This window comes from Macrobrachium rosenbergii, chromosome 9 (genome assembly GCF_040412425.1).
Source record: "Macrobrachium rosenbergii isolate ZJJX-2024 chromosome 9, ASM4041242v1, whole genome shotgun sequence".
Lineage (NCBI taxonomy): Eukaryota > Metazoa > Arthropoda > Malacostraca > Decapoda > Palaemonidae > Macrobrachium > Macrobrachium rosenbergii.
Genome location: NC_089749.1, coordinates 26895162 through 26907673, shown reverse-complemented (window position 1 = coordinate 26907673; position 12512 = coordinate 26895162). Strand labels below are relative to the sequence as shown.

General features: G+C 35.5%; 1 protein-coding gene across 8 annotated transcripts in view; it reads left to right on the top strand.

The window, feature by feature from the left end:
- Positions 1-12512, top strand: part of LOC136841639 (facilitated trehalose transporter Tret1-like) — a 54056-nt gene that overhangs the window by 17398 nt on the left and 24146 nt on the right. For 3 of the 8 annotated variants that reach the window (XM_067108765.1, XM_067108766.1, XM_067108760.1), the window contains 4 exons: positions 7885-8261; positions 8699-8962; positions 9407-9535; positions 10354-10563. In XM_067108765.1, coding sequence (XP_066964866.1) covers positions 8177-8261; positions 8699-8962; positions 9407-9535; positions 10354-10563 — 688 coding nt within the window. In that variant the 5' untranslated portion in view covers positions 7885-8176. Of the gene's footprint in view, positions 1-7698; positions 8262-8698; positions 8963-9406; positions 9536-10353; positions 10564-12512 lie in introns of all 8 variants that reach the window. The other 5 variants (XM_067108764.1, XM_067108763.1, XM_067108759.1 and 2 more) reach the window with 5 other exon arrangements.

The following is a 12512-nucleotide window of genomic DNA, read 5'->3' as shown; positions in this document are numbered from 1 at the left end:
GGTAGGGATTTTTGCTAAATATTCGCTTCATTTTGAATAAGCAAGTGAATCTCCATCCAGCTTCTAGTATTTTTCTTCCTGTTTTCTTGAACGATTATCATCAGACTATTTGTACGTAGAATTCTTTTAACAGTGTAACGTCAGAAGGTTCAGCCAAGCAACAGTTATCCATCAAATAGATTATAAAATAACTCTGATTTTAATTTAAACAATTACTGACACACAAAAAAAAGGACATCTGACATTCTTGACTTGGTGGCTGCTTGTGGGGAATTCTATTTCCGTAACGTCCAAAGCAAGCAATCACAAGAGCGCTGAGTTAATGGCCTGCCAAGGACAACACAACACAGATTGTTGTTGTTGTTGTGGTTGTTCTGGCTGGTATGAATGCGGCAGATTGTTCTAAATTATGACTAAATATTCGAAGCTGGTTTTTCTTGGAAGCAGCCTATTATCTAACTACTTTTTGAACTCTCTCCGTTATGTGTATGTATGTATACATATACAGAGTGATTATATATGTACATATATATACTCGATATGTATGTATGTATATATATATATATATATATATATATATATATATATATATATATATGTATATATATATGTGTGTGTGTGTACGATATATATATACATACATACATGTGTATAGGTGTGTGTTTAAGTGTACATACATATGAGTATGTATAATGAAAATAAGATAGCATAATCCAGTGGTTGTGTGCCAAATCTATTCCTATTAATCCTGCTTGGAACATATATAAACATAATCTAAGAAGATCCTCAACTGGCTTACTTGTCTAAAAACCACAGTCTCTTAATTGTCCCATGCAGACAGTCAACTAGTGCTGTTGTTTTACTTTGAATGTTTCGGAAAAAAAATTCACGTGGGGCAACTGCCATGTCAAGTATTTCAAATATCTTGTTTTTATTTAGCTTATTTTTGGCATTGGTAGTAAGGGTCTTTAGCTGAAATCTCTAGCATTAGAGAGAGAGAGAGAGAGAGAGAGAGAGAGAGAGAGAGAGAGAGAGAATCTGTTTTGCCCAGGAGGGAGTGGTTCAGTAGAAATCAAGTCATCTGTCACCGCAACATCCTCATGTGTTCCATGCCACTCAACCACACAAATTATCCATGATTTTTAAATTTTATCAATATGACAATAAGTAATAAAACAGTATTTTCAGACGTCACATAAACAATTTTACATCCTTTTACCGGCTCTTAATTACCGATCATAGTGTATCTTAACGTTCATAATATATCTCAATCACAACAGAAAATAAGCCTGTAGACAAGCCAAATACTTTGTTTACAACGGGGCGCACTCTAGCGAAAATAGCCACATAGCTGGCAATCGGCCTTCGTCCAAGGGTAGGAAATCTCTTCGAGGCCCCAGAGTATTATGAGTGGGTTCTGGGGTCGAAAGAGGTTGCGATCGATTGTAAGCCATTGTCCTTAAGATTTGTGTTAACTGGATCTGAATTCATTTGGGGCAACTTATCGTTTTAATTTGGAGTAGGCCAGTAAATTAATACAAGAAAAGGAATAAGTTCTAAACAATGACAAAAATTTTGCATGTTCATACTGTGATACGGAAGTAGTAATAGCCTATACAGTCAAAATGGACGGTCCATTAATCTCTGTTACCAAAAACAAAGAGTATCTTATCAGGTAAATAATTTTCAAATTAACAAAGTCCCTCCTTACTTCGATAAACCAAGTTTTTCATTGTTGATCCCAGAGGAGATTAAGCCTGAAAAATCTTGTAAGAATGCTGGCATTAGAAGAAAACTCGGCGTAACCAGTGTGATTTCCTTTTAACTTTAAGTCGTTGCGCGCGCGCACGCACACACATTGTGTGTGCAATGACTTAAGGTGACTTATTCATAAATACATTCATACACACACACATATATATGTGTGTGTGTATGAATGTATTTATGAATAAGTCACTGACATACTTTTTCCTCTGAAAGAGGATGGTCCATAAGGTGTTGCCCTTCTCATTCATAGCAACTTTGGAACGGCCGACCGCAATCGTCTAACAACCAGATACATGATTTAATACCTAAGTCAGCAAACTCACACTGGGTTTGTAATGAACTTGCGTAGATTTCTTAACCTTTCCCAAGAATCAAAGCCATGTCAGTTCGACTGTTAGCTAGTGTTCCAACCACTAGGTTGTGTATATGTGGTATCGGATATTTCACATTAGTAGTTGATGAGATCGTGTCTTCATATTTTCATGTCGATACATTAAAGTTTTTCCACCAAAGAAAAATGTTGTTTCTGTTGAATCATATTTCTGTTACAGCTGAACCGGTGAGTGCTTTCTAATTCATAACTTCAATGAATATTAATAATTTTACTAAGCATTAACATGTAAGTGAAAGTACTTTGGCGCCAAATGTGTATTTTGTAAGGATATTGCTATTAAGCAGGAGCATGTATTACCTAAGTAAGGCATTACAGCAGTCGTTATTTCTTGGCCTCTTCTTTTTAGCTGTTAACTTCATGAAAATGAATAAATTTGTTTTGTGAGTCCGTGTTTTCAGGGTGTGGTGCAATAATCTCGCTGTAGGTAATAATCAGTGGCTAATCTATCTACTTACTACAGGAGAAGCAGAAAGTGACAACAAGAAGCTGAAATCATTCAAAGCTGGAATTTGAAACTGGATCACTGATTAGATCAAAGGCATCATTTTATCTCTTTTCAAATAAAATGGTATGGAGAGAGGTTCCCTAGATATATGATCTATTCTTTATGCAAACTAAGATAGGTTCCATGTAAATCTCATGGCGCCTCGTAGACGAGAAACCATATCACTTCACAGCACACCCAGTCTCCCACAGAAAGATTATTCATGGTTATGGTACCAGTTATTACTAAGCTCAGAATACTGAAAAATCTTAGAGGTAAAATGACCAAACTCTCAAATATGTTCGAAAATTAGAGCTGAAGAGGAGTAAAGCACAAGCAGGAATGCAGTCTTGGAAGCATAGGAACAAACCAAGCTCCATTCAAGTCTGCATTGGCATATAACACAAGAATAGGCAAGATTTAGAACGAGCTTCTGAAAATGGGTGCGAAGGAAGAAAAGGATTACTGAAAGATAGAAGCATTTGCTTATACAGTAAATGGAAAGGACGGAAGGGAATGTGACAACAGGTGTTACAGGAAATAAGGGAGATGATAGTGGACAGCCCGATTCCTGGTGAACATAAGAAGTTATAGGTTTGTAATACTAACTACAACAAAATTAAACACGTCCAAAACGAAACGATGAGTTTACAGAGGCAAGGAATGAAACTACAGGAAAGGGAATGGTCTATAGGAACTGATTCCAGACCCTGTTATCACATTAGAGAGTTCAGGTACAGTGTCAAGAATTTCTGAGAATATAACCAGATATGATTAATGTAAGAAGAAGTAGCTATTTAATCTTTCGTTATGGAATCCATATTGATGGTCAGAGTAAATGCAATGAGATTCTAAGGCTCTTAAATGAGCTCTGAGGAGTCTCATACTTTAGCTTTTGTAGAAGTAAAAGACTAGGACAGTAAATGAAGGAGGTACAGTGGTAACCCTTTTTGGAAACTGGTTATACAAGATTGTGCTATCAGGATGAATAAGTAAGATCAAAGGAAAATAAGCAAGGCAGTATCATCTGCAAGCTGCTTGACAAACCAACTAGGGATACCTTGACGTCCATGAGCAGAGAAGGCTACTCTATACGTGGACTGAAATAAAAGGCTTAAATCAAATCACCTAAGAAAGGGTCCGAAAGAAACAACCAAGGTAGCAGAAACAATAAAAAAAAAAATTTAAATGAGGAGGAAAGCCTCACTGAGGAATTAGGTGGATGGTCATGTCTGAAGAGTATATGGAATTTTCGAAAGCTGATAAGATTAGGGTACTATGTTCACTACTGTCCAAGGAGTTCTCAACCGTTCGAAGTTCATTGTAGCCTTGAATGGAGCGCATTTCAGTGCAAGACAGGAACCGGTAGATTTGCCGTTCTATCTCTCTAACCTGGATAGTCATAGAGTAAACTTTGTGAAGCCAGTGTTTAGATGGATCCTTTACATGCCATTGTAACAGGGTTTTATCAGGGAGGACACAAGAAAAGAATAGAATCTTAGTGGCGGGGCGATTGACAATACACAGTAAACAAACCAAGGTGACAGTTACTCATCGAAGACGCCTCCAGGGAAAGAAGGGAGTTTCCATGGAAAGGCTTTAAAGGTTGCAAAGGATGCAAGTTCACTGATGAAAATGATACTGGCTATTAGGTGTAATTATTAAAACAGTCAGGATGACAGTTATTCGATATATTTTTATGACTAAATTTCTATTGTATTGTAGGCCTACTCTACTTCCCACGACGTTTTTGATTTGCATCTCATCTTTCAGTGATGTAAATGCCAAGTATTTAATATTTTTACCTAGAACATGGGGAAACTTAACGGCAGATTAAGTATTATTGCCGTCAAAGCTGCTACCCGGTATCAATTTCTTCATGGAGTAAAAAAAAAAAGAAAAAAAGCGCAAAGTAAAAGTACGCAGTTTGAAACGAATAAAAAGTAAAACGCTGATTATGGTAAAAATAAAAAGGAAAACGAAGATCATGTAATTGGCAGAACATTACACAATTGTTTGAACAAGGTTTACATTCAAATTTTATATATATATATATATATATATATATATATATATATATATATATATATATATATATATATATAGATATATATATATATATATATATATATATATATATATATATATATATATATATATACACGAGATATAGATGTTATATATACATATATATATTTTTTATCATGATTATGCCGAGGCGTTAATTGTTGAGAATTTCGCAGAAATGTATTTATTACTATCTCTGTTATTTTGTATTATGTAATCTGCACAACATTTCATATAATTCAGAAAGCTTTTGCACACTTTTTACACCGTTTATATCTCTCTTCAATTAGTGGAGAGTAATTTTTGCTCTTATACTCAGCATATACATATTTCATACTTTGAATAGACACCAAAAAATTTTTCATCAAAAAAGATATTCAGAATATTATTTCAACTTCAAAGCAAAATGAATATTATGGAAACCAAAAATCGCATCCTCAGTGAACTATAGATAACAAATCTGAAAGTGTTAGAGATATTACTAAGGTTATCTGATAATTTGATACTTGATTAATTAATAAGAATCCGAAACGTTAAGATATCGTAGAAAAGGTTACTGACTCTAATAATTCTGATAATCCTCCTGTCAGAAGATAGTGGTGGTTGATCATGTGACAGTTCCATCTTGAATCACATTTTAAATCTCGTCATAAAAAATGCAATAACGAACTACGATTCTCTCTCTCTCTCTCTCTCTCTCTCTCTTCTACATATACAATATATATATATATATATATATATATATATATATATATATATATATATATATATATATATATATATATATGTAGAGAGAGAGATTATGGGATGGAATGGAATATAAAATTTAGGCCAAATGCTGGATCCTGTGAGGTCATTCAGCGCTGAAAGAGAAAGTGCAAATAAACGTTTTTTAAAGGTGTAACCGGAGGAAAACCTTGCAGTTGCAATATGAAACAATTGTAAGTAGAGGGTGGAAAGTAAGAAGAAACAAAGAGAATATGAATGGAGGTACAGTAAAAGGAGTGACCGAGGTTGTAGCTAGGCGCACAGAATCTTAACTAATGACTACAGTGCACCGCCTGAGGTGCACTGACGGCACAACTCCCCAACGTTGGGGAGAGAGATTGTACTATCTGAGAATCGGAAGAGTGACCTTCATCAGACATTCCCTCTATGGGCAAAAAAGAGTATATAGTAATTCAAGTGTTAAACATAAGAAGAGGAAGGCCTGGGAAAGTTTGGATTGACGGCGGGGGAGAGTTACTGTATTGGAAAGCGAGGAAGCTCGAGAATGTGTGCTTAGACACTGGTGGAGAGTGTGTCTGTAGGTAGTTACGATGTGCTGCTGATGAGCCTCCTGAATAGGTGTATGGAGCGGCTAATGTAGAAGATTTTCTGCCTATATTAAGGGAAAGGACCAGAATTAATGGAGAATATACATATACATGTACAGTACACACACACACACACACACACATATATATATATATATATATATGCACCAGGGAAGAAGCACTTACCACTTATAATCTCCCTTGGGTGTATATCGTTATCAGGTTACAACGATCTGGATATGAAACGATATTTGTGGTGCAATATTCATGATTATGTATATATATATATATATATATATATATATATATATATATATATATATACATGTGTTTGTACATGTATATGTATATTCTCCATTAATTCGGTCCTTTCCCTTAACATAGGCAGAAAATTTTCCATATTAGCCGCTCCATATATATGTATGTATGTATATGTTAATCTTATGTCCCTTGAAGAGGTATCGCCAAGCCAAAAGGCTTTACCCTTCCGGTTTTCAGCAAGTGTTGTTGGGATGCAGTTGCTAGCCCCCTACTCTTTCCCGTGGATGTTCAAGTAGCTTATGTGCCAGAGACTTCTGCCTTAACTTGGTCGACAACTGTAAATGTACCGTCCAAACCAGCGTTTCTTTACTTCGTGGATCGAATGAATTTTGATATGTATATAAAATATGCGTCTGCGTCTGCTCACTTGTGTGTGTGTGTGTGTGTGTTTGTACTAGTGCGGTAATGACTCAGAAAAGGTACTTTGGTTTCTTTTTACACATTATTTTTTGTCACAAAGTCAGCTCTAGAACATTCAGTTCTCAGATAATTATGTCCGATAATGCAAAGATTAGGAAATCAAAGTTAGCATTCCCTTATCAGTTCGGCTTTTCAAAGAATAGGTCAGATTTTGTTCCTCGTGACACGGACAAAAGTCAATTGGAAATCGTTTCCTTTTATCCGTCGTAATCAGATAAAATTTTAATTGTAAAACGACACAAGAAAGGAGAATCTTCTTCCACGTATTCATTTATTTTAGAAATAAGGCTGCGCATTTCAACAGTGCTCTTCTCCTTTTCAAGTAGCAATGATTTCTTTTACAAAAAACACACGTGGATGCATTTTCATCGACATTTAACCAAGAAACACCGTAGAAGTCTGTATTTTCAATAATCCCACAAAAATACCAAACTGTTGAAAAGCTACCTTTGAGTTATCGTCACTTTTTCTTAACGTAAAGTAGTTTATTATGTATTGCGGAATTAACAGATTTAGAAAAATTTTAAAATTATTGTCTAATAGATTAGCAGAAAATAAATTGTTCTCCTCCCAGTGTTAAAGAAAACATTTTTTTTTTTTTTTGTAAATTCTGGATCCGCATACAGATCTATCTCGAAATCTGACCACCCTTCTTCGGTCGGTATCCCACCCCGAAATTAGAATTCATTGCACTTCATCGGCGCCTTGACGACAAACATTTAGAACCTCCTTCCAACTCTGTTGGTGGAGGTGAAGAATGCAAATACATACCAGTATTTCGACCTTGTCTGAGTAAGATTATAAAAGTAAATACATTCCTATGCATTTATGTTCCTGTACGTATATTTAAGAGGGAGAGAGAGAAAAAAACATTGCTTTTAACTATCAGTTTTATTATCTACCAATATTTTTATGAATTATCATGGAAGTGGTCTAAGATTGTTTATGATTCCTTGAATTCACAAGATTAGCCCTGCCACTAGTTTATCCATTTTCTAAGAAAGAACAAATAAAAATACTCACTGGTAACTGTACCAACTGCGACATTATATATTGTGGTAATCCCCTAGTCGAAAATATTATAGCCAGTCAACGTCTAGTGTCTTTATCGGCAGAACATTGATCATGCGCTCTAAAACTTTAATACCAGACGTAATGTTACTGAAGCAAGTGAAGCCCTAACAGTTGCTGAGCCGTGAAGTGATGTTTATTTAGTGCCAAAGAAAAATCCACTTTCTGAAGGAGCTTCAGAATCACTGAGAACAAAATATTTCCTCTCGACGCTGGGTTGGTCTTCAGCCTCAGGAACGCTAAAGCGTTTAAGAGCAGAAAGGGAAATCACAAATAACGATAAATAAGGAAAAGAAAGAGAGGTCCATTAACACCCGTACGCTACATCCCAACACAATGATTGAAGAAAAGTCGTCGGAGCAACTGGTAGAAGAATGGAAGAAGCCCTCCCATGGGACGCAGTTTTTCGCTGCCTTTGCAGGTGAATCTTATATAATCATTTATCAATGTTGAGGACTTTGCCGTGATGTATTTCTGTATTTCCGTAATATTGCACATATAATATGTCCCATGTAAGAGCGTATTTCTTTGGAAAAGTTAATGATAATGATATGCGTTCATTAATATAGTTTATTTCTGTATAACAAAAAAATTATTCACTATTTTTGTTCTGAAAAAATCATTTGCATTGGAAAAACTGATCATAATGATGTACCCCTCCTGCAATACTATAGTTCCACATGACAAAATATTATACTACATCAGTTCTTTCATATAAAATCTTACTTCTTTTGAAAAATTAATTAAAGGGGTGCCTTATTACAACGTTCAAACAGTTGTTGACAGGTCTTGAGGATCGGATTAAGCCCCTTTACTTTCTGCAGGACCAGACGATAAATCTCTCGTGTTCTCTTGCAGCGTGTTTGAATGCCATGGCCGTTGGAGCTGCCATTGGGTATTCCTCACCTGCCAGCGCTGCTCTGATAATACCCAAGAACGATTCGGGAGTGATTGATGGCCAGTTCTATCTGACAGAAGCTGAAAATAACTGGTTCTCGGGATCTCTCAGCATTGGGGCCTTGTTTGGCTGCATGGTGGCAGGTCTCTGCATTAACCACATCGGCAGGAAGGGCACCATGTTGGCTTCCGTCATACCCCTCATGGCTGGGTGGATTCTCATCGGTAAGAGGACAACCACACATTTATTTAAATCTTTCTATAAATCTTTATATTTGATTCTTGTCCCTGTTTTCCGTGATCTATACGGCTTAAAAATGGCTTCAGCCCTGATTTCTTAATTTGCAATGTTTGTTTTCTTACAAATTGACATTCATGGCTACTCATCCCCCACCGTTTTAAGATGTCACTAGGTGAAATTGTAATGAGAGATTATTGCCAGAAGACAGTTATTATTATGCAAAATTGCATCAGGAACTCAAACCGATAATGAAAATTTTGCAGATCGTAAGGTTTCTACAGTATTGAGTTGTAGCCTTCCTTTTCATGATAATTGCACAATGCTTCAGACATCCAGTGGTTGTGGTTATATGTCATGTATACGTTATATGTTATAGACAAATTTAATGCTTTAGTCTCCAATTACTAAACAGCAGAACCCATTCGCAGGCTTTACGCAGAACCTGGCCATGATCATCATAGGCCGCATCTTGTGTGGTCTAACGACTGGAATTAGCTCGCTAGCAGTTCCTACTTACACAACAGAATATGCGTCGAAAGACATCAGAGGAACACTAGGTATGTCATATCCTCAAGCTTTAAATGTTGCCAATTCTGAAATCGATAACAGTACATTTCTGTTTGGTGATAAAACAATGCTTCTTATTTCCTCAAATACATTATCTTATTCTGACATACCTTTGACTATGCTCATACTTGTAAACTTTACAATTTCTCTGGGTTTTAGTAGCTATATTAATAAAAGCATTTTCCTTTTTAGAAACGAACCGTTTGATTCTAGGCTATACTATAAAGCTAATTGTTATTTATTTAACCCAAATGTGATTGAATTAACATAATTTTGGATCTATTGTATTTGGACTCTTAATGACTTCTTCATTTGGTGGAAACATGTACAAAAATGGTATGCCAAGTTAGATCATTCTCAAAAAATACTTTTTCGTGATTGAACCCCCTTTAGAATATCATCAATGGACACTCATCTATTCAGTTAACTTTAGGCCATTCTGTTGTTAACTTAGCAACAATCAGGTTAATCTGGGAGTCATACTAGTGCACAATGTCATAGATTTATAGACCAGTTATGTAACATAGGGCTATGATTCCTCCAAAATAACGTTTTCTTTTGCATTGACTTCAGAAGGTACCTGTAGGCAAATTTCTTCATTTTGAGAATCATTCCATTTCGACAATGAAGTAGTGAGATGCTCTTTTCTAGAGCTAGACCTAATATATATATATATATATATATATATATATATATATATATATATATATATATATATATACATACATACATATGATGTGCAATAATAGTATTTTTACCACAAAAATGTTCTTTAAATAATAAAGATGGAAATCACCTTGTACTTCAGGTTCCGGGTTTCAGCTCTTCGTGGTCATAGGAATTTTATACGCTTACGTATTTGGATCCTTCATTACTTCGTGGCGATGGCTAACCCTTGCTTGTGCACCAGTAGGGATCATCTTCTGTGTCTTGGCTATTTTTCTGAAGGAGTCTCCGAATTACCTCCTTTCCAAAGGCCAGGAGGACAAAGCGAGGGATTCATTGCAGTATTTTAGAGGTAAAAGAACGTACATCGGATAAAAAGAATCACACACACACATACTATATATATATATATATATATATATATATATATATATATATATATATATATATATATATATATATATATATATATATATATATATATATATTATATATACATACATATATATATATATATATATATATATATATATATATATATATATATATATACACATACATACATATACATACATACAGGGTGTCCTTAAAGTCTCTATACCCTTTAAAAATGTATTACAAAAGCAAATGAACAGACAAATATGTGGAAATTATTACAAAATGAGGAATGGATACTGAAGTTTTTTTCCTCATTTAATACATCTCTATGTGGGCACCATTAGTTGCAGGAAGCACATCAAGACGGTACTCGATTTCTTGCCATGTTCGCTGTTGTATGGCCTCATCAGTGGTGGCAGTGGCATCAGTGATCTTTTGCTTGAGATCAGTGATGTCCAGTATATTTGTTCGATACACGATATCTTTAGTATAACCCCATAGAAAGAAGTCCAGGGGAGTGATATCTGGTGAGCTAGGCGGCCAGGAAATTGGGTCATCCCTTCCAATCCACTAGTCCGGAAATGTTCGTTTTAGGAACCTACGAACATGCAGTTCCCAATGTGGTGGTGCACCTTCTTGCTGGAAAATGATGGTTGGTGCCACATACTTAGTCAAAAGGTCGAGGTAAACATCTGCAGTAATTGATGTCTCATTGAAGAAAAATGGACCAATGATTTGATTGCACATGATCCCACACCACACATTCACCTTTGGACTATCTCGGTGAAGATCCCAAGTCACACGGGGATGTTCTGATCCCCAGATTCTCACATTATGCGTGTTCAGTTTCCCTGAAACATGAAATGTTGCCTCACCATTAAAACAAACTCAGTTCAGGAACGTTTCATCCTCAGAAATTCGTTCCAGCATGTTAACTGCAAACTCTTTTCATCTTGGTTTATAATTTGGGTTGAGTGCCTGTATGAGTTGTACTTTGTACGCATACAATGGCAAGTTCTTGTGTAGGACTTTGTGTGCTGTTGAACGTTGGTAGCTGCAATTGTCTGGTAGCAGGACTGATGGACTTTGTGGGATAATGATCAAAGGTTTGTCGTACATGATCGATGTTTTCCCCAGATGTTCTTGGTCATCCACTCCTGCCTTTATCCAACACTGTCCCTGTCTCCATAAATTTCTTGTGCCATGCACGAATTGACGGACGTGACTGTAGATCTCTTCCTACTTAATTTTGTAGTTTTGCTGAGTTTGCATATCCAATTTTGTTTCAGTAAGACATGACACACATGCCTTTTCTTGAGGAGTAGCCATTTTTTAGGGGTTTATTTAACAGTACCTCTTTCATCAACAGGGTACCTGAAATACCCAAATGCAATGAGGTTAAAAACTTTGATAACTGCTGAGTACATATAACAAACCTAATTTAGATATCTCATCAGTGGCTTTTGTAATATGTTTTTTTTTTTAGTGTAAGTGGACAGATGTTTTGGAAACCTAAGTCTCAGCAGGAAAAGAAGAGCACAGGTTAAGAACCACCACATTTTATTTGCGACGCGTTTTGTTGTTTCATCATAACATTTTCAAGCCTAAAAGGGACATTACAATACTTTAATAGTTAAAAGATTATACAATCATTATTGGCTGACAAAGCTGAGTAAAGGCAACAACAGTAGAGATAACTGATAAAAATCTTTAAAAATGATTCACAATAGCATATAAACTACTTAGGGGGTAAAACAGAAATTGAACAGTTTACATTATAAATGAATTATTAAATCATTTATACTAAAAGCAAGGGATGAGATAAATTGTCAAGGTTAAGATCTGGTTTTTAAAAAAATATTTCGATCGACTCAGAGATTCTCAGTAATGATTCTTCATTAAAAGTGCCAAGAAGACTAAAAT